This window comes from Macrotis lagotis, chromosome 8 (assembly GCF_037893015.1).
Source record: "Macrotis lagotis isolate mMagLag1 chromosome 8, bilby.v1.9.chrom.fasta, whole genome shotgun sequence".
Taxonomy (NCBI): Eukaryota; Metazoa; Chordata; class Mammalia; order Peramelemorphia; family Peramelidae; genus Macrotis; species Macrotis lagotis.
The window spans coordinates 39,287,526-39,313,347 of record NC_133665.1 but is presented as its reverse complement, the minus strand read 5'-3'; the positions used below and the strand labels follow the sequence as shown (position 1 = coordinate 39,313,347).

Sequence of the window (25,822 nt, the reverse complement as noted above, 5' to 3'; positions counted from 1 at the left end):
TAAGATTGCTAATTATTTCTAGTAGTTTTTTACATGACTTTTTGGGCTTCTCTAGGTATACCATCATGTCATCTACAAAGAGTGAGAGTTTTGTCTCCTCCTCTATTATAATTCCTTCAATTTCTTTTTCTTCTTTTATTGCTCAGGCTAACATTTCTAATATGATATTGAATAGTAGTAGTGATAATGGACATCTTTGTTTCACCCCTGATCTTATTGGGAATGTCTCAAGGCTCTCCCTGTTGCATATCATGCTTGTTGAAGGTTTTAGGTAGATATTGCTTATTATTAGGAATGGGTGTTATGTTTTGTCTAAACATTTTTCAGCATCTATTGATATGATTATATGATTGCTGATAGGTATGTTATTGATATAATTAATTAAGCTAACAGTTTTCCTAATATTGAACCAACCCTGTATTCCTGGGATACATTTGGAGCGATAACTTGTTGTAATTGTTTTGCTTAGGTTTTATTTAAGATTTTTGCATCTATATTTATCAGGGAAATAGGTTTTTAATTTTCTTTCTCTGTTTAACTGTTCCTAGTTTAGGTATCAGCACCATATTGGTGTCATAGAAAGAGTCAGACCAAGTTTTGTCTTCACCTATTTTTCCAAAGACTTTATTTATATAGAATTAGAACCAATTGTTCCTTAAATGTTTGTTGAAATTCACTTGTGAATCCATCTAGCCATTTTTTTTCTTAGGGAGTTCAATAATGGCTTGTTGAATTTATTTTCTGAGATAGGGTTATTTAGGTTTTTAATTTTCTCTTCATTTAATCTGGGCAACTTATATTTTTGTAAATATTCATCCATTTCACTTAATTGTCAAATTTGTTAGCATATAGTTGGGCAAAATAATTCCCAATTATTACTTTAATTTCCTCCTCATTGGTGGTGAGTTCACCTTTTACATTTATGATCTTAGCAATTGGGTTTTCTTCTTTTTTTTTTAAATCAAATTGACTAGAGGTTTATCAATTTTATTTTTTTTTTCATAAAACCAGCTGTTGGTTATTTATTAGTTCAATAGTGTTCTTGCTTTTGATTTTATTAATTTCTCCTTTAATTTTTAGAATTTCTAATTTGGTATTTAATTGGCGGTTTTAATTTGTTCTTTCTCTAATTTTTTTACTTGCATATTTAATTCATTGATTTCTTCTTTTTTTCTAATTTATTCATGTAGGCATTTAAAGATATAAAATATCACCCTGACAGCTGCCTTGAGTGTGTCCCATAGGTTTTGGTATGTTGTTTCATTATTGTCAGGATCAAGGATGAAATCATTAATTCTTTCTATAATTTGTTTTATCCACTCATTCTTTAAAATGAGGTTATTTTGTTTCCAATTAGTTTTGAGTCTCTATCTCCCTGTCCCAATATTGCATATGATTTTTATTGCATAACATCTAAAAAAAGATGTATTCACCATTTCTGCCTTTCTGCAATTGATTATTAGGCTTGCATGCCCTAGTACATGGTTAATTTTTGTGTGAGTGCTATGAACTGCAGGGAAAAAAAAAAGTGTATTCCTTTCTGTCCCCATTCAACTTCCTCCATAGGTCTATCATATCTAGGTTTTCTAACAATCTACCCGTTAACTTCCTTCTTTTTTATTTTATGATTCAATTTAGCTAAATCTGAGAGTGGGAAGTTGAGGTCTCCCACTGGTAACATCCAGTGTCTTCTTGTAGCTCTTTCAACTTCTATTTTAAGAATTTGGATGCTGACCCATTGGGTGCATACATATTTAATGTTGAAATTACTTTATTGTCTATGGTACCTTTTAGGAGGATAAAGTTTCCCTCCTTATCTCTTTTAATGTTATTTATTTTTGCAGCTGCTTTGTCTGAGAATAATGATTGCTACCCCTGCTTTTTTCACTTCAGCTGAAGCAAAATATATTTTGTACCAACCTTTTACCTTTACTCTTTATGTATCTCTCCTTCAAATGAGTTTCTTTTAAGCAGCATATTGTAGGATTTTGGTTTTTAATCCTGGTTTTTAATCTGCTATTCTCTTACATTTTAAGGGAGAGTTAGTTCATCCCATTCACATTTAAAGTTATAATTACTAACTCTTTATTGTCCTCCATGCTGTCTTCCTTCTGTTTGTATTTTTCCCCTTTTTTCCATTTATACATATACCCCAGTGTTTTTTTTTTCTGAATACCACTACCTTCAGTGTGTTTGCCCTCTTATATCAACCCCTCCCCATTCTTTTCCTTTTCCATTTTCCCCTTCTTCCCTTCCTTCTGTTAGTTCCCCTTTTTTTCTCCACCTCACCATCCCTCCCCTCTCCCCATTTCCCCTTTTAATGCTTGAAAGTTAAGTTTCTTAACTAAGTGTGTCTAAGTTAACTTTAAGCCAAGTCTGATGAGATGAAGATTCAGGTGGTTCTCACCTCCTCTCTTCCCCTCAATTACAATAGGTTTTTTTGTACCTCTTTAGTTTTTGCAAGGCAGTGGGGTTAAGTGGCTTGCCCAAAGCCACACAGGTAACCACTTGATTCTTAAAATTCTTCCTGATTTCTTCAAGGAAGTCATTCTGGACTGGAGACGAATTCATATTCTCCTCAGCAGTGCTAGATGTCCCTGGGTTAGAATCTGTCTCTTCTAAGTATTTCTCCATGCCCCCCCCCCTTTTTTCTTTTTTGTTTTAGGAAGGTTTTATTTATTTTTAGTTTTACAGTTTTTTCCCTAATCTTACTTTCCTCCCTCCACCCCCCACAGAAGGCACTTTATCGGTCTTTACATTGTTTCCATGGTATACATTGATCCAAATTGAGTGTGATGAGAGTGAAATTATATCCTTAATGAAGAAACATAAAGCATAAGAGATAGCTGGATCAGATAATAAGATATCAGGTTTTTTTTTTATTTTTCCAAATTTAAGGTGATAGTCCTTGGTCTTTGTTCAAACTCCACAGTTCTTTCTCTGGATACAGAAGGTATTCTCCATTGCAGAGAGCCCCAAATTGTCCCTGATTGTTGCATGATGGAATAAGTGAGCCTATCAAAGTTGATCATTGCCCTCATGTTGCTGTTATCAGGATCAGATAATAAGATATCAGTTTTTTTCCTAAATTTAAGGTAATAGTCCTTGGTCTTTGTTCAAACTTCACAGTTCTTTCTCTGGATACAGATGATATTCTCCATTGCAGAGAGCCCCAAATTGTCCCTGATTGTTGCATGATGGAATGAGTGAATACATCAAAGTTGATCATTGCCCTCATGTTGCTGTTAGGGTGTACAGTATTTTTCTTGTTCTGCTCATCTCACTCAGTGTCTGTTCATTTAAATCTCTCCAGGCTTCCCTGATTTCCCTTCCCTCCTGGTTTCTAATAGAATAATAGTGTTCCATGACTTACATATACCACAGTTTGTTAAACCATTCCCCAATGGAAGGACATTCACTTAATTTCCAATTCTTTGCCACCACAGACAGGGCTGTTATGAATATTTTTGGACAAGTAATGTTTTTACCCTTTTTCATTATCTCTTCAGGGTATAGACCCAATAGTGGTATTGCTAGATCAAAGGTTATGCATATTTTTGTTGCCCTTTGGGTATAGTTCCAAATTTCTCTCCAGAAATGTTGGGTGAGTTCATAGCTGCACCAAAAAAATGTAATAGTGCCCCAAATTTCCCACAACCCTTCCAACAATGATCATTATCTTTTCTGTTCATATTGGCCAGTTTGAGAGGTGTGAGGTGGTACCATAAAGAAGCTTTAATTTTCCTTTCTCTAAAATAATGATTTAGAGCAATTTTTCATATGACTATGGATTGCTTTGATCTCCTCATCTCTAAATTTGCATATCCTTTTACCATTTGTCAATTGGAGAATGACTTTTTAAAAAATATGACTCAGTTTTCTGTATATTTTAGAAATGAGTCCTTTGTCAGAAACATTAGTTGTAAAGATTGTTTCCCAGTTTGCTTCATTTCTTTTGATCTTGTTTAGAATGATTTTGTCTGTGCAAAAGCTTTTTAATTTAATGTAATCGAAATCATCTAGTTTGTTTTTAATGATGTCCTCCATCTCTTCCTTAGTCATAAACTGCTTTCCTTTTCATAGATCTGACAGATAAACTAGGCCTTGATGTTCTAGTTTGCCTATAATAGTGTTTTTGATGTCTAAATTCTGTGTCCATATGGATCTTATCTTGGTATATAGGGTGTGAGGTGTTAGTCCAATCTAAGTTTCTTCCATACTAACTTCCAATTTTCCCGGGAGTTTTTATCAAAGAGAATGTTTTTATCCCAATAGCTGGACTGTTTGGGTTTATGAAACAGGAGATTATTATAATCGTTTCCTGCTATTGCACCTAGTCTATTCCACTGGTTCACCACTCTATTTCTTAGCCAATACCAGACAGTTTATTATTATATTTACTGATTTCTTTTGGGAAAGAGAAATGTACTACTTTTGGTTTGGGTTTTGAATTTAACTGATTTGGGGATTAATAGCAAGTTAAATTGATAATGCTTCAAAACAAGCTCTCTCCCTCCTGATCATACTGCTTAAGACATTATTGACCCATTTGACAAACTTCCAAGTCCTACAGTGATTTGGAACCTCCCTGTGCATCATGTATCAGTGATAGTAATGTGTATGATCATTATTGGCAACATAGTGCCTCTCATATGGTATTGTTTGAAAGTAATCTGCCCTCTTGTCGATGATTTATAGGAACCTTGCCTCAAAAAACAATAAGGGGGGGCAGCTGGGTGCCACAGGGGATAGAACACTGGCCCTGGAGTCAGGAGTTCAAATACAGCCTGATACACTTAATAATTACCTAGCTGTGTGACCTTTAGCAAGTCACTTAATTCCATTTGCCTTGCAAAAAAAAAATAACTAAAAAATAACAAACAATAAGGGGTGTTAGTAAGAGTCCTGTGATTAACAACATTGGGAGTACTAGCCTGAGGCTGTAAACTATTATCACCTGCTGTTTGATTGGCTACCACTGAATTGGGAAAGGGACTAAGGAGATATTTAAGCCCTTGTAGTGTGGTAAATAGATGGAGAACTCTGGCCTCTTCAGAGTTCACCTGAAAACTTGACTACAGCTGGACTGAATGAAGTGAATAGGTTATGAATAAAGTATATAGTTATGAATAAAGGATAAGCTAGCCAGTGAGATCACAACATTCTCTGAACAGAAGGTTATGGTTTGTGGGAGGGGTCACACAGATCCTGAGGGTCCTTGCTTCATCACTTTTGTCTTTCCTTCCCTCCCTCCATTTCTGGAATTGTTAACCAGGTATGTTCTGTTTGTTTAGTTCAATTTTGATACAGGTATTTCAAATTAGTAATGTTTTATTACTGGAGTATTGTGTGGGCAGAGTATTTTTGAAAATTGAAATTATATTGCATGTTGTAATTTAATCTCTCTCCTTTAAGGTTCTTTATATAACTGGGAAAAAAGTCTTCAGCTTGAAAATGATTTCTTATCTGGGTGCTACTGCTGATGCTGAATACACGAATATGAATGTAGTTGATAGTGAGGTTACTTTAACAGTTGGTTGCATTCAAGTTGTTGTAATAATGCAATTTTTGTATTCTGTAATGGTAAGTATTAAACAACTTTATTTTTTTAAAAATTATTTTGCACGATAAATTCAATAAGGCTTCATTTATTTAGGATAATTGGGAATAATGCATATAAAAGTGACCTTTCCAGAAAATTTTTTAAGTGTGCTAGCATTCTTATTTTGAATGAAGTCTTTCAAAACTACATGATTCTGTCACCTTTCCTGTTTAAACAGCGTTTTAACATAAATGATCTATATCTATCTTGGTGTCTGGTTCATCTGCCTATGTGAATTTTTTTGTTCTCTGTTATATTAGAGCCTATTGATGTCTATAGAAGTATTTGCCACCTTGCTGAATGTCTCTAAATTTTGCTAAAAGCTTTGCATTTGAGTTCTTGCATATGCCATTTATAGTATGTATAGTTATCCTTTTATCATGTGTTTTTTTTATAGTTAGTGTGCATCCCTCTTTTCCCATCTCCTTTCTCTCCTTTCCTAATCTCCAACTTTAAACTGATGAGGGTTGAGGAATCAATCAAATTGATTAAAATTACATCTAAAATGATCATAGATTGTTGGGGGGGGGGACCTTAGATGCTTTCCTGTGAAAGCAGTAGTACCACTAACTCAATTATTCTTTCTCCTCTTCCATCTACTACTACCTCTGCCATCACCAACTCACATTTCTATAATGCTTAAGGGTTCTAAAAACACTTCTCTCATCCCACCCCACCCCCTCTCAACAACCCTTATGACAAACTTGCTGGATCCTGCACTTTTCAGTCTTTTAAATAGGATTAAGCACTGTCACCCTCATTTTCTTTTATACAGATTTTCATTTGGTACTGTTTTTTTTAAATTAACACAGCAAACACAAAAACTCAGCTTCATAAAAATGGAACATCACAAATGAGAATGTTTCAGAATTTACTCCGGTAACTGAAAGTATGTGAACATAAAAACCTCAGATGTTCAACTCTCACTGATTCCCTCAAAAATATTTAAAATATCAGGTGGCATCTGTGAATTTGCTGCCATACTTATTTATATAGGCTGCTTATTGCTCTTACTTTGCTTGTTGTCAGATTTTAACTTGTTTAATTTCTTACATCCAAATGCTAAATTAGCTCTAGTAATTAGATTTTTTATTAAATCCCACCATCTTTTTTAATCCAGTACAAGAACAGGAAAAGAACTAGGAGTGAGTGGCATATTAAAGACATATTAAATAACCTTTAGTATAGCAACAAAAAATGATAAACTCTGATAAGTATTTAGTAATAATCTTGTTTCTTGATTTAAAGCTTCAGGCATCTAAAACTAACACAAGAAAATAACTTTTACAGGCTTTTATAAACAACTTTCATAGAGGAAAAGAAACTTTGACTGAAGCAACAGTTCAAGCTACAGATATAGCCAGTGGTGTTAAAGAACTGGCAAAAGGAAGTTCCCGACTGGCATTGGATATTCATATCAAAGCACCTGTTGTGGTAATCCCACAGTCGTCGATGTCCACAAATGTCTTAGTTGCTGATTTTGGGCTAATTACAATGAAGAACAAGTTCTTCATGGTGCCAACGAGACATTATAATCCTCCACCTGTTATTGATGACATAACAGTAAAACTGAGTGAGATGAAACTCTACAGGTATAAATATTTGTTGGTGGGTATACTGGGTTGATTATGTATGATAAAATAGCCTCAGGTCTTTACACTACTTGGGAACTGTTTTTCTTTTAACTGAAAATAAAAAAAGGTAGTTTTTTGTTTCGTTTGTTTTTTGAAATATTCCTAGGAAAGACAGCTTCTTGCTATTATGGTGTCCTGCTGTATTCATTGTCTGACTAGTTTCATTGACTAAACTATTTCTAATTGTGAATAAGGAAATATGTTTTAAGTAGAATCAAATGGCCTGATTCTTACAAATTCAGTAACTTGAGGTGTATTTGTGCTTTTTTCCCATATTCTTTGTAACTTTTGAGATTACATTTTAGGAGAGAGTCTTAGTGCCAGTTTTCATCTAATACCCTATTTTAACATGAGCTTGTAATAATATCCCTTTGATGATCTTTTTGATTATTTAAATGTGTTTTTGTTTACTTGTACCAAGTTAGGCTAATAACCTTGGGAAATCACAGTTCCTTGTTTTGGGACTATATATTCTTGGCAGAGGAGTTCTTAACTTTCATCTGTCATCTTACACACTCCTTTCATATCCCCAAAATATCAGTAGAATCTAAAACCTGTATTCTGCCCTGCTAGCACCATCTAGAGAGCTATGGTTCTGGGCACCCTAAGGAAAGACAGAAAGCCACTGGATTGTGTTCACAAGAGGGCAGCCAGGTTCTCTAGAAACATGCCAGATGAGGATCACTTGAAGGAATTGGGGATGTTGAGCTTCCAGGAAAAAAAAAAAGATTTAGAGTGTGCATAGTAGCATTTATGTTTTTTTGGGGGGTGTTTGAAGGACTGTTAGATGAAGGGTTTATTCAGCATTTATACTGAATTAAGTGCTTGTGGATTCAAATAAAGAGTAAGACTGTTTATTGCTTTAACTTCTAATCTAATTGATTAAAGCAAATTGAAAAGGAGAGGATGAGAGCAAGGCTGCTGGTGGAGAAGCTGAGAGTGAAATGTTGGTGTAAAAGGAAAAAAAAGATTAAGAAGTCATTACAACATAAAGAAAGAGATAAAGTTAAGAAATCATTAAAAGTCAGGTATTGCAAATCAGACTGGCCAACTGCAGATTAATTTTTGCTTGGGAGTTTAGAAGGATAAAAGAGACCATAACATCCTCTGTTCTCCTTAAATGCCCCCTCAGGGTCCAGGTCTTGTACTGGAGAGATTGATTCAGGTCAGGGTAATCTAGGTCTTTGTGAGAGGTGGTTTAAAAAGACTGTTTACACTTGTATAATCTAGAATCTAGCTGGATCCACAGGTAAAAAGCATGGCTAAGGTCAAAGTAAAAGTCAAGAGGAAGGGTTTAACAGTGCAGAGGTTACAGGGTTTTAACAATTCAAAAAAGATTTACACAATTTATTTCCAATTAGGAAATTTTTGTAATTGTCCATAATAACTGCATCAAAGTGAGCCAAACTGGGGTCCTTCAGGAAGTGAGTCTGTTCTAGGGGCAGACCCATCCCCTTGGGGTGTAGGGGGGGCAAATTGTTGTAGTTGTGTTTTGTCCTTTGTTTTTGAAGAACTGACCTCTAGGAGGTGATGCCCTAACCTGCAAGTGAATTGAATTTAAGAGGGGGTGTGACTGTGCAAAGTCACCCAGCTGCCCTTTCTCTTCTCTAGCTGGTGGCCAGTTTGTGCATCAGGATGACCCAACCCCAGGGTGCAGGCAAGGAGGTTGAGAAGTAATGAAAGTCAGCTAGAGTTTGATTTAGATTTGTTTTTTTTTGCCCCAGAGAGCAGGAATTAATAGTGGTTGTTAGAAATTTCAGGGAGGCAGACTTAGATTTGATAAAAGTATAAAAACTTGTTGATAATGCTGGGTTGAAAAGTGAAATGGGCTTCTTCAAATAGAGGTCTCTTCACTAGAAATCTTAAAACTAGTGCTGGATCACTGCCAGAGGTGAAAAAATTCTTGGTCTGATATTATTTGAAATAGCTGGCCTCTCAGATTCCTTCTTATTCTTTCCTTCTGAAAATGCCCAGGGCTGGGGATACAAAAAGAGGCAAAAAGATGGTCCCTGCCCTCATGGAGTTTACAGGTGAACAGAGGAAATAACTTCCTAGCAAAAACAAACAAAGCAAGTTATGTGCAGGCTGAATAGAAAATAATTAAAAAGAGGAAGAGCAGAGGAATTAAGAGGGATTAGGGAAAGTTTCCTATAGGTGGTGGTAATTTAATGGGAAACTTGGATGCTAGCCTGAGAGATGAGTAGAGGAGGGAGAGGGTTCTAGATTTACTGTGGGGGAGGCACACGGCATCCAGGGAAAATAGGAGGCAAGAAGTAGAGATCAATGTGCCTAGAAGAATAGATGTGGGGAACAAGGTGGATGAACTCTAGTGAGAGAATCTGAGCTGTCTGATCTTGGAGTAGTAGGGAGTCCCTGGAGTTGAGACATGATCAGAGGTACATTTTATAAAAATTACTTTAGTAGCTGAGTGAAGGGCAGTGGGGAGTGAGGGACAGAGAGGGCTTTGGCATGACAGGTTAGGAGCCCCAGAGACTGGGAGGATCCTGTTGATCTGGAGTGGGGAAGGTTTAGAGAGGAAAATAATGAGTTCTCTTAGATTTACTGGCAATTAGGAACAATTTGAATATGTAAATATTCCTGTGGTCTAGCATTTCTCATGATTTTTGTTCACATTTGTGTTTCACTTCAGCTCCACTTTCACTTAGAACATTAATGTATATTTTTCTTCTTAATCAAAGTACACTTTGCCTAGATTCTTTGACTACTTTTTTGTTGAATTCTTCTTTATTGCTGTTGCTATTTAGTTAAATTTTCAGTCTCTCTATATATTGCATTCTCTGGCCTAAATGTCTTATGTTTACTTCCATATGTAATGTTATTACTAATTAGAAATAGATAATTGTTGTAAAGGGAGAAAAGAGATTTGGGTTTTGTTTTGTAAAATTCCTAATTTTGGGAGTAGACTATCTGAATTAATATGCTTATTGAAGTAGTAGCATGTTAATATTTGGATAATTAGGTGTCATATTAAATATAAAAGAAGATCACGATGTGTCTAAGTATATATTTCTAACAGCTAGTAAAAGGACGTTTTTTAACATTGTAAATTATGATTATATAAGTTTTTTAAGAGTTAGTAACGAAGCTTTTGAGTATTTTTTGATCTACTGTGTGCAAAGTATAGTAAACAGTAAGAGAAAAGAAGGGACAATATACATACCAAGAAATCTTGTAGAGATTGGAGAGTGAGTGTTGGAGCAAAGGCTCTGTGGTGCAATATCTGACCTCTGACCTCTTCTAGCTGGGTGACCCTGGCAAGTCACTGAACCCTGATTTCTTCCTTTATAAAATGTCAAGCCTTTATGAAGAGTCAGACACCAACTAAACAGCAGCTGGAAAATAAAATAGATGGGGCTTTGGAAGGGTTCTCAATCTCTCAATGACAGTAAACAACAAAAAAAAAGCCTAATGGATTCATTTTAGTCAGACAGTTAAGTCTAAAATCTTAATAGCAGCTCTCAGTATTCTGCACAATTTGATGTTATACTTATTATCCTATATTTTCTCTTAGTACTTGTCAGTAAAAATCCTTCACTTTGCTCAATTTTGGATATGTTATCCAATCTCAATCCTGGTTAGATCCTCTTCCTAAAATAAAAATAAAAAAATAGCAGTCAGCTACTTCAGAGAGGTTATATGAGTTACAGCTTTATACCTCTCTTCCCTTTCACAGCTAAACTTTTCATTCCCTTATATTCTGGATTCCATTCTTACTACTCAGCTGAAACTGATCTCTTGAAGGTTCTTATGAGTCTTTTACTTTTTAAATCTGATTTTTTTTTCTTTCAGTCCTTATCCGTCTTGAGCTTTATAGGATTTTATTTATTTGACTATCCCTTTAAAGAATATTGGACCTGCATTAAAATGTGGTCTCAAGACTCTTACTAGCTGGGTGACCCTGGGCAAGTCATTTAACCCCAATTGCTTCCAACCCCACCCCCTCCAAAAAAAACAGTTCAGTATTTGTGTTTGTTGAACACTGTTCTGCTACATTTGCTTACTTCTGGATGTTGTGTCCACTAATCAAGTACTCCAAGTTTTAACAAGGAGTAAGTTAGTTTGGTGATTATTGTTTTGTAGTAGTTTGAAATCTGGGTATTATGGTTCTAGTAAAACCCTCTGTATTCCCTTTATTTCTCATCATTTCATATGAGATTTTTTTTTGACCTTTTGTTCTTCCAGATAAATTTCATTATATTTACTAATCCTTTAATAATCTTTTGGTTGTTTTTTGACACTTGAAAAAGTAAATTAATTTAGGTATTATCATTTTTCTTGTGTTGTTTTGATCCCATAAATAACTAAAATTTCTTCAGTTATTTAGACTCTATTGATATTTCTTTAAACTATTTTTTAGTATTATGTTCATAGAGTTTCTATTGACAGTTACCAAATTTTTATGTATTATTTATTTTATTTATTTGTTTGTTTTTTAGGTTTTTATAGGGCAAATGGGGTTAAGTGGCTTGCCCAAGGCCACACAGCTAGGTAATTATTAAATATCTGAGACCGGCTTTGAACCAGGTACTCCTGACTTCAGGGCACCTTTGCTTTATCCACTGCACCACCTAGCTGCCCCAATTCTTTAGTTATTTAAAAAGGAACTTTTCTTTCTTTCCTTTCATGCTGAATTGTTTATGTTATAACTTTTGTTTATAACTATGATACAACAGAAACACTGATGATTTATGTAGAAAAAGGAATAAGCATTTATATAGTACCTACTAGCTTTGTGCTGATAAATACATTTTTTTCAAATATTTCATTTGATATTATGTAGAATTGTTTTATGTCCTAAGACTTTGGAGTTTCTTAATTAGTTGGTTTCCTAAAGTACTTTTTTGGTTATTTGTCTAATTTATTTGTTCTTTGTCTTGATGAAAATGTTTATGGATAAACCTTTTTTTTCCCTCAAATTCTCTTTGATTGCTTTCTAAGACATTTTTTATGTCATCATGTTGTTCTCTCTCTCTCTCTCTCTCTCTCTCTCTCTCTCTCTCTCTCTCTCTCTCTCTCTCTCTCTCTCTCTCGGCAAGGCAGTGGGTTAAGTGACTTGCCCAAGATCAACACACAGCTAAATAATTATTAGGTGTTTGAGGTCAGATCTGAACTCAGCTCTTCCTGACTGTAGGGCCAGTGTTCTATCCACTGCTCCATGTAGTTGCCCCTGTTCTTATTATTTTTAATGAAACCTTTGATATCTATGATTTTTTTTTGATCTACCATTTTTTTAGAAATTAATTGTATAGTTTCAAGTTAATTTTTAATCCAAAGTGGTCCTTGTATAAATATAAGTTTGAATATATTTTGATCAGTAAAGGATTTGTTCACTATTCCTGCTTTTTTTGCATTTTGTTGATGAACATTCTGTTTATCTTGTTAAAGAAGAGTTCCTTTATTTTTTAAAATAGAAATGGTAATTATATTTTATTAAAGGTTTTTATTCATTGATATACTTAATTGATTTTTATTATACTTGCTAATAATTCAGCTAGTTTCATTTATAGTTTACCTATATCAATCCTGTATTTCTCATAGTAAATCCAGCCTTATATTTAATTAGAGTTCTTAAGTATTTCAAAGTTGTTATTGTATAAATTGGTATTCCTCATTTTAGTCTGTATCAGTTCATATGAATCTTTCCAGGTTCCTTTGAAAACCAGCCTATTTATCATTTTTTCCTGTTTAATACCTTAATTTATTAAGCTATTTTCCAGTGGGCATTTTGCTTTCCAAAAAGACTGGACAAGTTCACGCCTCCACAACAGAACATTTATTAACAGTCCCTCCCACATTTATCATGTTTCTTTTTTGTCAGTATTGCAAATCTGATGGGTATGAGATGGAATCTCAAGAGTTGCTTTAATTTGCAATTTTTAAACCAACATGATACATTGAAAGGCATTGAGTTTATTAATATCACTTTGCAAATACATTAAGATGTTTATTTATTATAAAGGCTTTGATTTTTAACAAGATATAAGATATAGTAGTTTTTAGGTCCCAGAAAGTTTGTTAAAATGGAATTATTTATTAAAAAACCTTGAATTTTAAGATTTTAAGGATTTAAATTTAACTTTAAATTTGTAGATCATAATTCATATTATAAAAAGACAATTTCATTTTATAAAAGTTTAAGCTTCAAGGCATTTTAAATAGTGAACTCCCCAAGTATATATAAAATGATTTTATTTTAAAAGATTGAATACAGCTATAAGTTCTCATATTACATAAAGAGAGGTAGTGGTAGTTGGCTAAACACATATATATATATATATATGTATGTATGTGTGTATATATACATATGTATGTATGTATGTATATATACATATATATTATATATCACTAAATAATAGTAACCAAAAACTCCAATGTCCCCCTCCCCCTAAACCCTAAATCCATTTCCTGTTTTCAAAGTCATCATAGTCTAATGAGGGAGATAATATGCAAATAACTATGTATAAAGTGTAGAATTTTAGCTGAGACTTGATGGAAGCTAGTAAGTGGAGATGAGGAGGGTGAGGTTCTAGAGAGTGGGAAATAGAGAAATTGTTCATAGTAAAGCAGGAATTTCTTGAGCTAGGAAGCCAGTGTCTAGAGAGTTTGGAGTTGTAGAATGAGAAGAGACCTTAGGTCAAATTCTGACTGATAAATGTTAGGTTTGGGACTCTAGGCATGTAATTTACACTTTCTGATCTTCATTTCCCTAATCTTTAAAATGAGAATAGTATTTAAACTACTTTCTAGGCTTGTTGTAAGGAAACTACCTTGTAAATCTAAATATACTATGCAAATGTAAGTTATTACTGTAAGCAAAACACAGATTTATAGCCATGTATGATCAGTGGATCAGAGGATATTCTAAGCACATGAGGACATAAGTATAGTAAAATAGTTGGAACAAAACTGGTCTTGTATAGGTAGAACAGATGATTAATGAAAAAAAGTGATAATTTGTGATATATACACACACATATATACACATATACACACATGGGGTGGTTGCAATATAGCACCCCACAATTCCAAACCCCATCATTGTTTTTTGTTTATTTTTCATCATACATGTGCTATTAGGACTTTATCTAAGACTTGGATGCCAGTTAATTGTCCAGTATCCTTTTGGGGGATGATATTTAAAGTGATAGTCACTTTTGACTTAGTATCAGAGAAGTATCAGAACAGGCTTTGACAAGGAGGAGGGAAAAAAAAAGCATAAAACCTCTTTGTTGCTAGAATGAGGAAAGATAATTCCATAGGAGAAGAAAGCATGTAGAAAATAGGTGGCTAGTAGAGTCAACAGTTTGCATTCCACAATTTTCAAATTAATAATAATTTTACATTTTAATGTTAATTTCACCTGTATTGAAGACATATCATACATAGGCTGTTAAATAAAGCTCTTAGTTTATATGTTTCTGAAATTTCAAGGGATTTAACTCATAACCTAAATCTTTATAATAAAGAACTGTTAGGTGCTTTTAGGAAAAATGTGTCAAGGATTGTTAAGGCCTCTTGTTGTGTTTGACTCTTGATGACCCCATTTTGAGTGTGTTTTATTTTTTTTTGGCAAAGATGGGAGAGAGGTTTGCCATTTCCTTTTCCAGCTCATTTTACAGATGAAGGAACTATAGTAAACAGGATTAAGTGACTTGCTCAGGACATAGAGCTAGTAAGTGTCTAAGACTAGTTTTGAACTCAGGTCTTCCTGACTCCACACCCAATGCTACTTCTGCTTTACAATCTAGCAGCCTCAGTTTAAGCAAGAAAAGAGAAAGTAAGATCAATTATTTGTACTACTTGTTACTTGAATTGTTAATTTTAGATAAAATTGATAACTATTTCCAAAATGAGATCTGTAAATGTTATTCCCTTTATTCATGCTTTGTAGTCATTATTAGGGGTGGTTGAATTTTTTAATTTTTCAATTTTTAATTTTTCAATTATTTAAAAATATTTAAGTATGTACTTTATAAATTGTAGATGTATATCTACATTCAATATCTATTCACATACATATCTCATTATAAAATAGAAATCCTTTAATATTTTATTTTTCTAGATAAAAATATAAAATATATATGTTACACGTATGTGAAAATAGATATTTAAATTTTCATTTTATAAAGCAACTCAGCACAGTCTTTTTGTAATCACAGGTCTCAATTAATTGAAGGCCAGTTTCCTGAAGTACTAGATATAATGCAGCCAATAAATCTTGAGGTTACTATTCAGCGAAACTTATCCTGGGAATGGTACCAAGAAATTCCAGCTATTAACCTTGATGCTCAGCTTAAACCAATGGAGGTAAATGTTTTCTTCTTATTTCTCTTGGCTTATTATTAAAGTATAAATAGCATATTTCTTAATAGCATCCCAAAATTATTATTGATTGTATATATGTTTATATGTAAGTTTTTACATATAAAAATTTTACATGTATTTATTTGCATATATAACTGACTTTTTTCTTGGTTTTTCTCAATGTTGTGATTGAAAATCCACTCTGTATGAATATACATTATATTACCATATAAATATATTTAGCAAATATTTTTATTATTTTTTCTGCTAACTATATTAGTGACAAAACCAACTAATATTATTAAAGGTATTGTTCATGAGCATTTAGAAAAAGAATTGTTAAACATAAAAGTAATAGTTTTTATTAAGTAGCATTCTTTCCAGATTAATTGTAATTCCCTTCTTAATAGAATTACTAGATTGTTACATCAAGGGTGTACTCCAGATACCTAGATTGATCTAAGTTTTGACCCAGTATTTGATATGGTATCTAACATTTGTCCCTCAATTACTATTGTATTACATATGGGGAAAATTGAAACTCAAACAGGTTGTTCACACCCATCATGTGTCCAGTTTAGATTTGAGCCTAGTTTTTTTTATTGAACCCCCAAGTCTACTAATTTCTCTCTTATTTAAGACTGCCTCCTTCTATGACATGTTTTGTTCAAATTGAAGATATAAAATGGAGGAAAATAAAGCCAGAATATATGATAGATTGGTAGAAAAGTGAGGAACGAAGGGAAAACATCATAGATAATGTTCAGAATGACTCATGCTGAGTGAGAAATTGAGAAAATGTTGGGGGGGGGAACAAAATAATGCCTTGAAAACTAGAACTGGGCAAGGGAAAGAAAATGATATTTTAAGATAGCAAGAAATAATAAAGAGAATTAATAGAAATAGAAGAGAATATGAAACATCTCATAAGAAAAACAGCTGATCTGTAGAACAGATAAAGAAGAGAAACGTAAAAATTATTGGTTTACCTGAAATAATTGGATAAAATTAAAGAAATGATTAAAGAAATTAAAAAATTAAATAGGTAATTAAAGAAAATTGCCTTGAAGTTTTAGAACAAGACAGGAAAGTAGAAATAGAAAAAAATTCACCAATTAACACCTGAAAGTAATCCACAGTAAGAAAATCTACAGGAATATTAAAGCCAAATTTCAAAATCCTGAGTTAAAGAGAAAATACTGTGAACAACAAGAAAAACACCATTTCAAATTCTGCAGAACAACAGTTAGAAGCACACAAGACCTAGCAACTGTTACACTTAAAAAAAAAAAGGGTCTTAGAATACCATCTATCAAAGAGCAAAAAAAAAAACCCCAAAGACAGGTTGCAACCAAAAATAACATACCCTGGAAAGTTAAGTATAATATTGAATTAAAAAAAAAGGATATCCAATGAATTGAAAGACTTAGATTTTTGTCATAAAAAGATCAGGAAATTAATAGAAAATTTTACATATAAGATTCAAATATAATGTAAATTTCAAAGACCAATTTCAAACTGTTTACCTTTTAATATATGGAAATGAAACTTGTGTTCTTAAGACTGTCATTAGTAATTAGGTAGTATAAGAAAGATTGAGGATGAACTGAGTATGATATGCTCATTCTAAAAAGCAAAATTGTGAAGGAAAAGGTGAAAATAGCAATTATCTCATTTTAATGAGGCCTGAGAGGAAGAACTGATATTGAGGAATCAGATTGGGGTGGAGAGGTAGTAGTGCTGAAACCCTGGTCTCATGGTGAGGGGACAAATACCATCTAAAAAAGGGTTTAAAAAGTTTTCTAATTTTATAAATAAAAAACAGGATAAGAGGGGGAGTGGGATTTAGAATGGTGTTGATGATTAAAATTTTAAAAGGTGCGGGGAAGAAGTGTAGATAGAAAAGGGAAAAGGAGGGTTAGGGGAAAGAATAAAGAAGAAATTCTTTAAAAGTATATTGACTAGGGGCGGCTAGGTGGCGCAGTGGATAGAGCACCGGCCCTGGAGTCAGGAGTACCTGAGTTCAAATCTGGCCTCAGACACTTACTAATTACCTAGCTGTGTGGCCTTGGGCAAGCCACTTAACTTCATTGCCTAGGAAAAAACCTAAAATATATATATATTGACTAGAAAGTTAATTATTGGACAGTAGTGAAGAAAAATTTTTGCCTTTTATTCTCAAAGAAGATCATTACATCAGGGAAGTGATGCCATGATATGCACATTAACCAGCCTCACTTTTCTTCTCTGGAGCCATCTGGGTCCAGTGGCCAGACATGGATCAGGATGACTGAAGATAAACCTGAATGTGATGCAATAGAATTAAGTGACTTGCCCAAGATCACACATCTAGTAAGTGTCTGTGGCCTGATGTGATTTAAGGGCCTCTTGACTCCAGGGCCAGTGCTCTAATCACTGCATCACCTAGCTGCCCTCTGTGAGTGAGATGGCACAGTGGATAAAGCACTGTGGACCTTGAAGTCAGGAGGACGGGAGTATAATTTTTTTTTTTTTTTTTTTAGGTTTTTGCAAGGCAAATGGGGTTAAGTGGCTTGCCCAAGGCCACACAGCTAGGTAATTATTAAGTGTCTGAGACCAGATTTGAACCCAGGTACTCCTGACTTCAGGGCCAGTGCTTTATCCACTATGCCACCTAGCTGCCCCAGGACGGGACTATAATTGACACTAGTTTGACCTTGGGCAAGTCACTTAACCCTGATTGCCTCACATCCAGGGCCATCTCCAATTGTCCTGATTCACATCTCATCACTGGACCCAGTTGGTTCTGGAGGGGAAAGTGAGGCAGGTGACTTAACACAGTACCTCACTCAAATTAAATTCATATGTTCATCAAGGCATTACCTCCCAGATGTCATGGTCTTCTTCAAGTATAAAGGACAAACATATCATCAGTGAGGAAAAATAGCATAGAGGGCAATGCAATGCACAAATAGTAATTATAACTTTGTATGTGAGTGGAATAAACTTACCCATTAAATGGAAATTGATAGTAGAATGATTAAAAATCTGGATCTAACAATATGCTGCTTACAAGAATTACATTTTAAAAATGAGAAATATACGGAGTAAAAAAAAAAGAATAAAATAAGAATGTATTATGCCTCAGCTAATTACATGTGGAAATGGATAATAGTACTCTAATAAATCTTTCCCTCTCAGAACTAGACAAATCACAACCAAAAAATAAGTAAAAAAGAAACTAAGGAATTTAATGGAATTTTAGATAAACCTATATATGATAGATATCTAGAGAGAATTGAATGAAAATAGAAAGGCATATACCTTTTTCTCAGTGGTACATAGTACCTTTCAAAGATTGGCATAAAAATTTAATAGGAAAAGCAGAAAAATTCATTGCTTCCATTACAGACCACAATGTAATAAAAATTATATTGAACCAGGGAGCATAGAAATTTAGAAAAAAACTAATTGAAGACTAAACACTTAATCTTTTTTTAATTTTAATTTTAATTGTTTTGTCCATTTACATGTAACTATTTTTTTCAACATTAATGCTTTTGTAAGCTTTCAATTTTCACATATTTTAACCACCGTCCTTTCTTTCTGCCTTCCTCATGATAGGCTGCAATCTGATACATGTCATCACTAAACACCTAGTCTTAAAAAAATATATGGGTTAAAGAACAAATAATAGAAAGAATCAATAATTTCATTAAAGGAAATGACTGTAATGAAGCAAATTAAGACATGAGATACAGCAGAAGCAGTAATCAGAAAAATATATATCTCTAAGTGCTTGTATCAATTAAAAAAGAGAAAGCAAACCAGTGAACTGGGAATTGAAAAATAAAACCGGAAAAAAAAGAACAAATTTAAAATTCCCTATTAAACATTAAATTGAAAATTCTAAAAATTGAATTAAATTTTTTAAAAACTTGAGTGTATTATGATAATGAGCACTGTCCATCTCCAGAGAGAGCTGATAGTGTCTGAATACAAATTGAAACTCTTTAACTTTATTTTCTTGAGTTTTTATTGATTTCTTTTTCTGTGGAGGGAGAGGATACTATGTTTTCTTTCATAACATGACTGTTATGGAAGTGGTTTTTCTGACTACACAGTCATATTACTTGTTTTCTCAGTGTGGGGAGGAGGAACGGAGAGAATCTGAAACTCAGTATTTTAAAAACAAATGTTAAAAATTGTTCTTACATGTAACTGGGGAAAAATAAAATACTAAATAAATAAATTTTAAAAATTGAGTATAAGAAAATCATTGAATTAATAAATTAAAGTAGGAGATGGTATTATGAAAAAGTTGATAAAATAGATAACCATAGAAAAACCAAATTACTGATAATCAAACATGAAAACGGTGAGTTACCATTGAAGAAGATGAAATCAAAGTAATTACAAGGAATTATTTTGCCTAATTATATGGCAATGAATTTAACAGCTTAAGTAATGGAAGAATATTTACAAAAATAAAGACTGCCTAGATTAGTAGAAGAGGAAAATAATATTTACATAGATCAGTTTTAGACAAAATTGAATAAATGATCTTCCTAAGAAAAACACCAGGACCAGATGGATTTATAAGTAAATTCTAGCAGGCATTTAAAAACCAACTAATTTTAATATTGAATTATTTGGACCAGTGGGCAAGGAGGGGGTTCTACCAAACTCCTTCTATGAAACAAATATGTTACTAATACCTAAATCAGGAAAAGTAAAAACAGAGAAAGAAAATTTTAGACAAATTTCAATAATGAATATAGAAAATTATTGAATAGAATACTCTCTATAAGATTATAACTGTACATTAAAAAGATTGAATATTATGACCAAATGGGAATCATACCAGGACTTCACTAATGGTTTAACATAAAGAAACCTATTAACATAATTGATTATAACAATAATAGAAGCAAATACTTTATGATAATCCCAGTGGATTTTATTTTGATATAATACAATATTTGATTATCTTACAATGCTCATTTTTACAATTCTTGAAAGTATAGGCATGAATGAACTTTTCAAAATAAGCATTTACTTCAAATCATTAGCAAGCATTATTTGTAATGGAGATAAGCTGGAAGCCTTCCCAGTAAAACTAGGCATGAAAAAAAGATGCTCAATGTCACCAGTCCAATTCAGTATTGTATTAGAACGTCTAGCCAAAGCAATAAGAGAAGAAAAAAAGAAAAAAGAAATAGAAGGATTAAGAATAGACAGTGAGATAATTAAAGTATCTCTTTTACAGATGATATGATTTATTTGGAAACTTCTAAAAGCTCAACCAAAAATAATTTTAGCAATGTTACAGGATAGAGTAAATGCACATAAAGCTTCAGCATTACTATATATCATCTATCTATATATCATCAATCCTGCAGGAAGAGCTAGCTAGTGATGTCATCCATTTAAAATAACTTTAGACAATATAAAAATACCTGGAAACACATGTACTGAGACAAATTCAGAAAAAAGAATTATAAAAAACTTTGTATACAAATAAAATCATATCTGATAGAAATTTTAATTGTTAGGACCAGTTGTTTAATCGATAGGACCAGTATTAATAAAAATGACAATTTTACCATAAGTAATTTATATATTCAATGCCATTCAAATTAAATTAGCAAAAAAAATTATAGAGCTAGAAAAATAATTTGGGAGAAAATATTCCAGTTGGTTATTTTTACTTTTAAAGGAGTTGATTTCTTTAATCAATTTTTCATATTTCTCATGTGTGACTCTTTTCTCCATTTTTCTTCTTCCTAACTTTTTAAAAATCTTTTTTTTGATCTCTTCCAAGATGTTTTAGATTTGAGGCCAATTCATAAACTCCTTTGAGTCTAAATTTGTAGGCAATTTATCACTATTTAATTCTTCTTAAGAGTTGTTTTTATTGTCCCTATGAGAATAGTAGCTTTCTATGGTTAGAGGTCTTTTTGGGATTTCTTTTGCTCATTTTTAAAGTTTTTTTAGGGGTTTTGAGGTTTTTTTTCAGTTTTTTTAGCTCCTGGGATAAGAGAGTGTCATCCCAAACTTTTTTGATGAACCTGGAATCTAGTCCTTGACTTATTCACTTGCCAAGGTGTTACCTATGAAGAGGTTTGTTTCTTCCTTGGCCAAGGATTTGTCTATGTAGCTATTTGATCCCAACTCAGACCCATTTGTTTTCCCAGAATTCCCAGGGCTAGAACTTTTGTCTTTGCTGAGCTTAGACCTGCCCTGCCCTACAGGTAAAGAGCCTCTTGCTGATTTTGCTGTAGGCTCACCTATTCTGGACTTTACTTCTCCTTAACCCCAGAAGAGACAGATCTTTACTGAAGATCTTCCATGATATCTTGAGTAGAGAACCTGTTTTGCCCCCTTTTTTTAAAATTGGGATTAGTAGCTTTAAGATCTGTGTAGAAGCTTTGTTTAAAGCTGTTACAGGAAAAACTCCAGAGCTTCCTATCTTTTCACTGACATCTTGATTTTTGCCCTGAAGAACATTACATTTCTAGTACAATATTGCATAATAGTAGTCTTCGTTTTTAGACATGAAGTTTTATTCTTTGAGGTTTTTTCTTTTTTTAAAAAATTTTTTTATTCTCATTTTGTACAATTTTTTTTACATTAATAAAATATTCTTGTTTGAGAGTAAATGAAATACCCCCTCCCCCCATAAATATCGACTTGCTTGAGCAATAAAGTAAAGGGGAGAGAAAAAAATTAAAATAAAAAAAATAATAGTAATAATTGTAGGTATGGCCAGGTGGCGCAATGGACGAAGCACCAGCCCTGGAGCCACGTGCACCTGAGCCCATATCCACTCCCGTAGACCCAACAGTCACCCAGCCATATGACATGCAAGCCAACCGATTCCCACTGCCCTGCAATAACCCAAAAGAAGGAAAAAAAAGACCCAAAATAAAATAAAATAGTAATAATAGTAGGGGTGGCTGGGTGGCAGACAGAGCATTGGCCCTTGAGCCAGGAGCACCTGGGTCCAAATCCGGCCTCAGACCACCAACAATCACCCTGCTATGTGGCCCCAGGCAGGGCACCCAGCCCCACTTGCCCTGCACCCTCCCCCAAATAATAATAATAATAATAATAATAAAAAATGTGCTTCAGTCTTTGTTCCAACACCAATAGCTCTGTCGTGGGTGGATCACATTCTTTCTGTTAAGTCCATCACAAAAGTTACTTCCATATTTTTCCAACATTGCCATTGCTGATCGCAACTCCTCCTTTCTTATTTCTCCACTACTATGTACTGTATTTTCTCTCTCCTTTCACTCTGACTCTGCTGTAGGGTAGCTGAGTGGCGCAGCAGACAGATCCCTGGTCCTGGGGCCAAGAGGCCCTGAACCCCCATACCACCCCTTAGGCCTAGCATCCACCTGGTCGTATGGTCCTGGACAGGCCTTCCAATCCCAGCCCCTTGCAAGAAGTAAAAAAAGAAAATGTGTTATATCTGACCACTCTCCCCCCATGGTCCATCCTCTCCTCCTTTATTCACATCCCCACCCCTTCCCCCTGTCCCCCTTCTCTCCTTCTTACTCCAGATGCCTATACCCCATTGAGTATATATGCTGTTTCCTCTCCTAGCCACCTCTGATGAGATCAAAGGTTCCCTCATTCCGCCTTGCCTCCCCCCTTCCATATCATTGCAATGGCTCATTGTAATAAAGAAAAATCTTATTATATGAAATGTCTTGGCCTGTTCCCCCTCTCCTTTTTCTTTCTCCCATTACATTTCCCTTTTTTTTCTATTGACTCCATTTTTACACCATATTTTATCTTCAAATTCAGCTTTCTCCTGTGCTTCAACTATAAAAGCTCCCCCTACCTGCTCTATTAACTGAGAAGGTTCATATGAGTATTATCAGTGTCATTTTTCTATGCAGGAATACATGCAGTTCATCATCATTAAGTCCCTCATATTTTCACCTTCTCCACTCTCTATGCTTCACCTGAGTCCTGTATCTGAAGATCAAACCTTCTGTTCAGCTCTGGCCATTCCAGAAGGAACATTTGAAATTCCCCTGGTTCATTGAAAGTCCATCTTTTTCTCTGGAAGAGGACATTCAGCCTTGCTGGGTAGTTCATTCTTGGCTGCATTCTAAGCTCTTTTGCCTTCTGGTATATTATATTCCAAGTCCTACAAGCTTCCAGTGTAGTTGCTGCTAAGTCCTGTGTGATCCTGACTGCAGCTCCACGGTATTTGAACTGTGTCCTTCTGGATGCTTGTAATATTTTCTCTTTGACTTGGGAGTTCTGGAACTTGGCTATAATATTCGTAGGGGTTGTTTCTTGGCATATCTTTCTCAGGGGGATCGGTGGATTCTCTCCATTTCTATTTTGCCCTCTGCTTCTAGAATATCAAGGCACTTTTCCTGTAGTAATTCTTTGAAAATGATGTCAAGGCTCTTTTCCTGCATAACTTTCAGGTATTCCAATAATTTTTAAATCATCTTTCCTAAGTCTGTTTTCCATGTTTTTTCAATGAGATATTTCACATTTTCTTCTAATTTTTCATTTTTTTTTTGGTTTTGAAGTATTGATTCCTGATTTTTGGCAAATTCATCAATCTCCCTGAATTCTATTCTTTGTATGAAGGATTTGTTCTCCTCGGAGAGTTTTCTTATCTCTTTTTCCATCTGGCCAAGTTTGCTTTTTAAAGCATTCTTCTCTTCCATAACTTTTTGAACTGTTTTATCCATTTGACCTAAGCTGTTTTTTAGCATGCTATTTTCTTCAGCATTTTTTTGGATTTTCTTGACTAAGCTGCTGACTTCATTTTCATGTTTTTCCTACATCTCTCTCCTTTCTTTTCCCAGTTTTTCTTCTAACTCCCTCATTTCATTTTCAAAGTTTTTTTTGAGCTCTGTCATAGCCTGAGCTCAATTTCTGTTTTTCTTGGAGTCTTTAGATGCAGGAGCTTGTGCTTCCTCATCTTCAGACTGAGTATTTTGATCCTTCTTGGGCTCATTTGCACAATATTTCTCAATAGTGTTCCTCTTATTTCTCTGCTTGCTCATTTTCCTAGCCTGGGCCTGGTTTTGGGGTGCTTCCTGAGCTTTTGGGACACTCCCAGAAGGGTCTCAGTGTATGTGGCTCTGTCCTCCCTCCTGGTCTGTGAATGACCATAAGCGCCCCCCTCTGCCACGGGGCTGAGGTGTGGGGGGGCTGCTGTTCTGTGGGGGGGGCCTAGACTATGATCAGGATCTGAATGTGGTCAGAACCCCAGAGTCCTGTTCCAGGGGCAGAGGACAGAGCTCTGCAGTCTCTCTTCACTCCCCAACCTGAGTTCAATGGGCTCATGCCCTGGGGCCTCCTGCTTACCAGCCCCACCTGCTTCTGTTTCAGCATCTGGGCTGCCAAAAGACCATGCTGCTTGCTGTGTGCCCTGAGGGCTGCGCTCCAAGTGCTCCCTCTGGCAGAGGTCCCCTGCTGTTCACCCACTTTGTGCCCAGTGCTTCCGGGAGTGTAGCTCCGGAGACTCCCCCGCTGCTGTGAGCTGGAGCTCCCAGTGCCCTGGGGCTGCCTCCGGGAGGCTGAAGTTCTTCCGCTCTGGCGGGCCACCCCTCCGGTGGGCCACCCCTCCAACCGGGGAGCAGAGCCTTTCTGCTCTTTTCCATGTTACCTTGAGTAGGAGAACTGCCTCTCTGGGTCCCTTTGTGGGTTCTGCCTCTCGAAAGTTTAGTTAGAGTCCTTAGTTTATAAGTTTTATCAGAGTGCCTAAAACTCGATTCCTTCTTGTCGCCATCTTGGCTCCACCCCCATAATAGTAGTCTTAATGGGTATCTTTGCTTTGCCCCTGATGTTTAAGCTTCTAGCTTGTCCCCCATTATTGATGATGCTTGTTGTTCATTTTAGATAATTCTATTCATCATTTTAAGTAAAGCTCCATTTCTTCCTATGCTCTCTGGTGTTTTTTATTAGGAATGGGTGCTGTCTTTTTTCTGTATTTGTTGTGAAAAATCATATCATTTCTGTTTGTTTTGTTAGTGATATGATCAGTGATGCCATTGATTTTCCTAATATTGAACCAGCCTTGTATTCCTTGTCTAAATCCTAAATCCTATCTGAAAAAAGTGTATCATTCTTTTGATGCCACTTTACTATACTAATGTGTGTGTGTGTGTGTGTGTGTGTATGCACATGCCAACTAGTTGTAATCTCTTTACTATTTTATTTAAAAAATTTGCATCAATATTCATTAGGGAAATTAGTCTATAATCTTTTTTTGTTTTGATTCTTCTTGATTTAGGTATCT

The 25,822-nt window shown here is 34.5% G+C and overlaps 1 protein-coding gene across 6 annotated transcripts in view; it reads left to right on the top strand.

Moving 5' to 3' along the window:
- VPS13A (vacuolar protein sorting 13 homolog A) overlaps positions 1-25,822 on the top strand; it is a 349,000-nt gene that overhangs the window by 149,671 nt on the left and 173,507 nt on the right. For all 6 annotated transcript variants that reach the window (XM_074196703.1, XM_074196708.1, XM_074196704.1 and 3 more), the window contains 3 exons: positions 5,416-5,583; positions 6,893-7,194; positions 15,417-15,564. In XM_074196703.1, the coding sequence (XP_074052804.1) occupies positions 5,416-5,583; positions 6,893-7,194; positions 15,417-15,564 (618 nt within the window). The remainder of the gene's footprint in view (positions 1-5,415; positions 5,584-6,892; positions 7,195-15,416; positions 15,565-25,822) is intronic.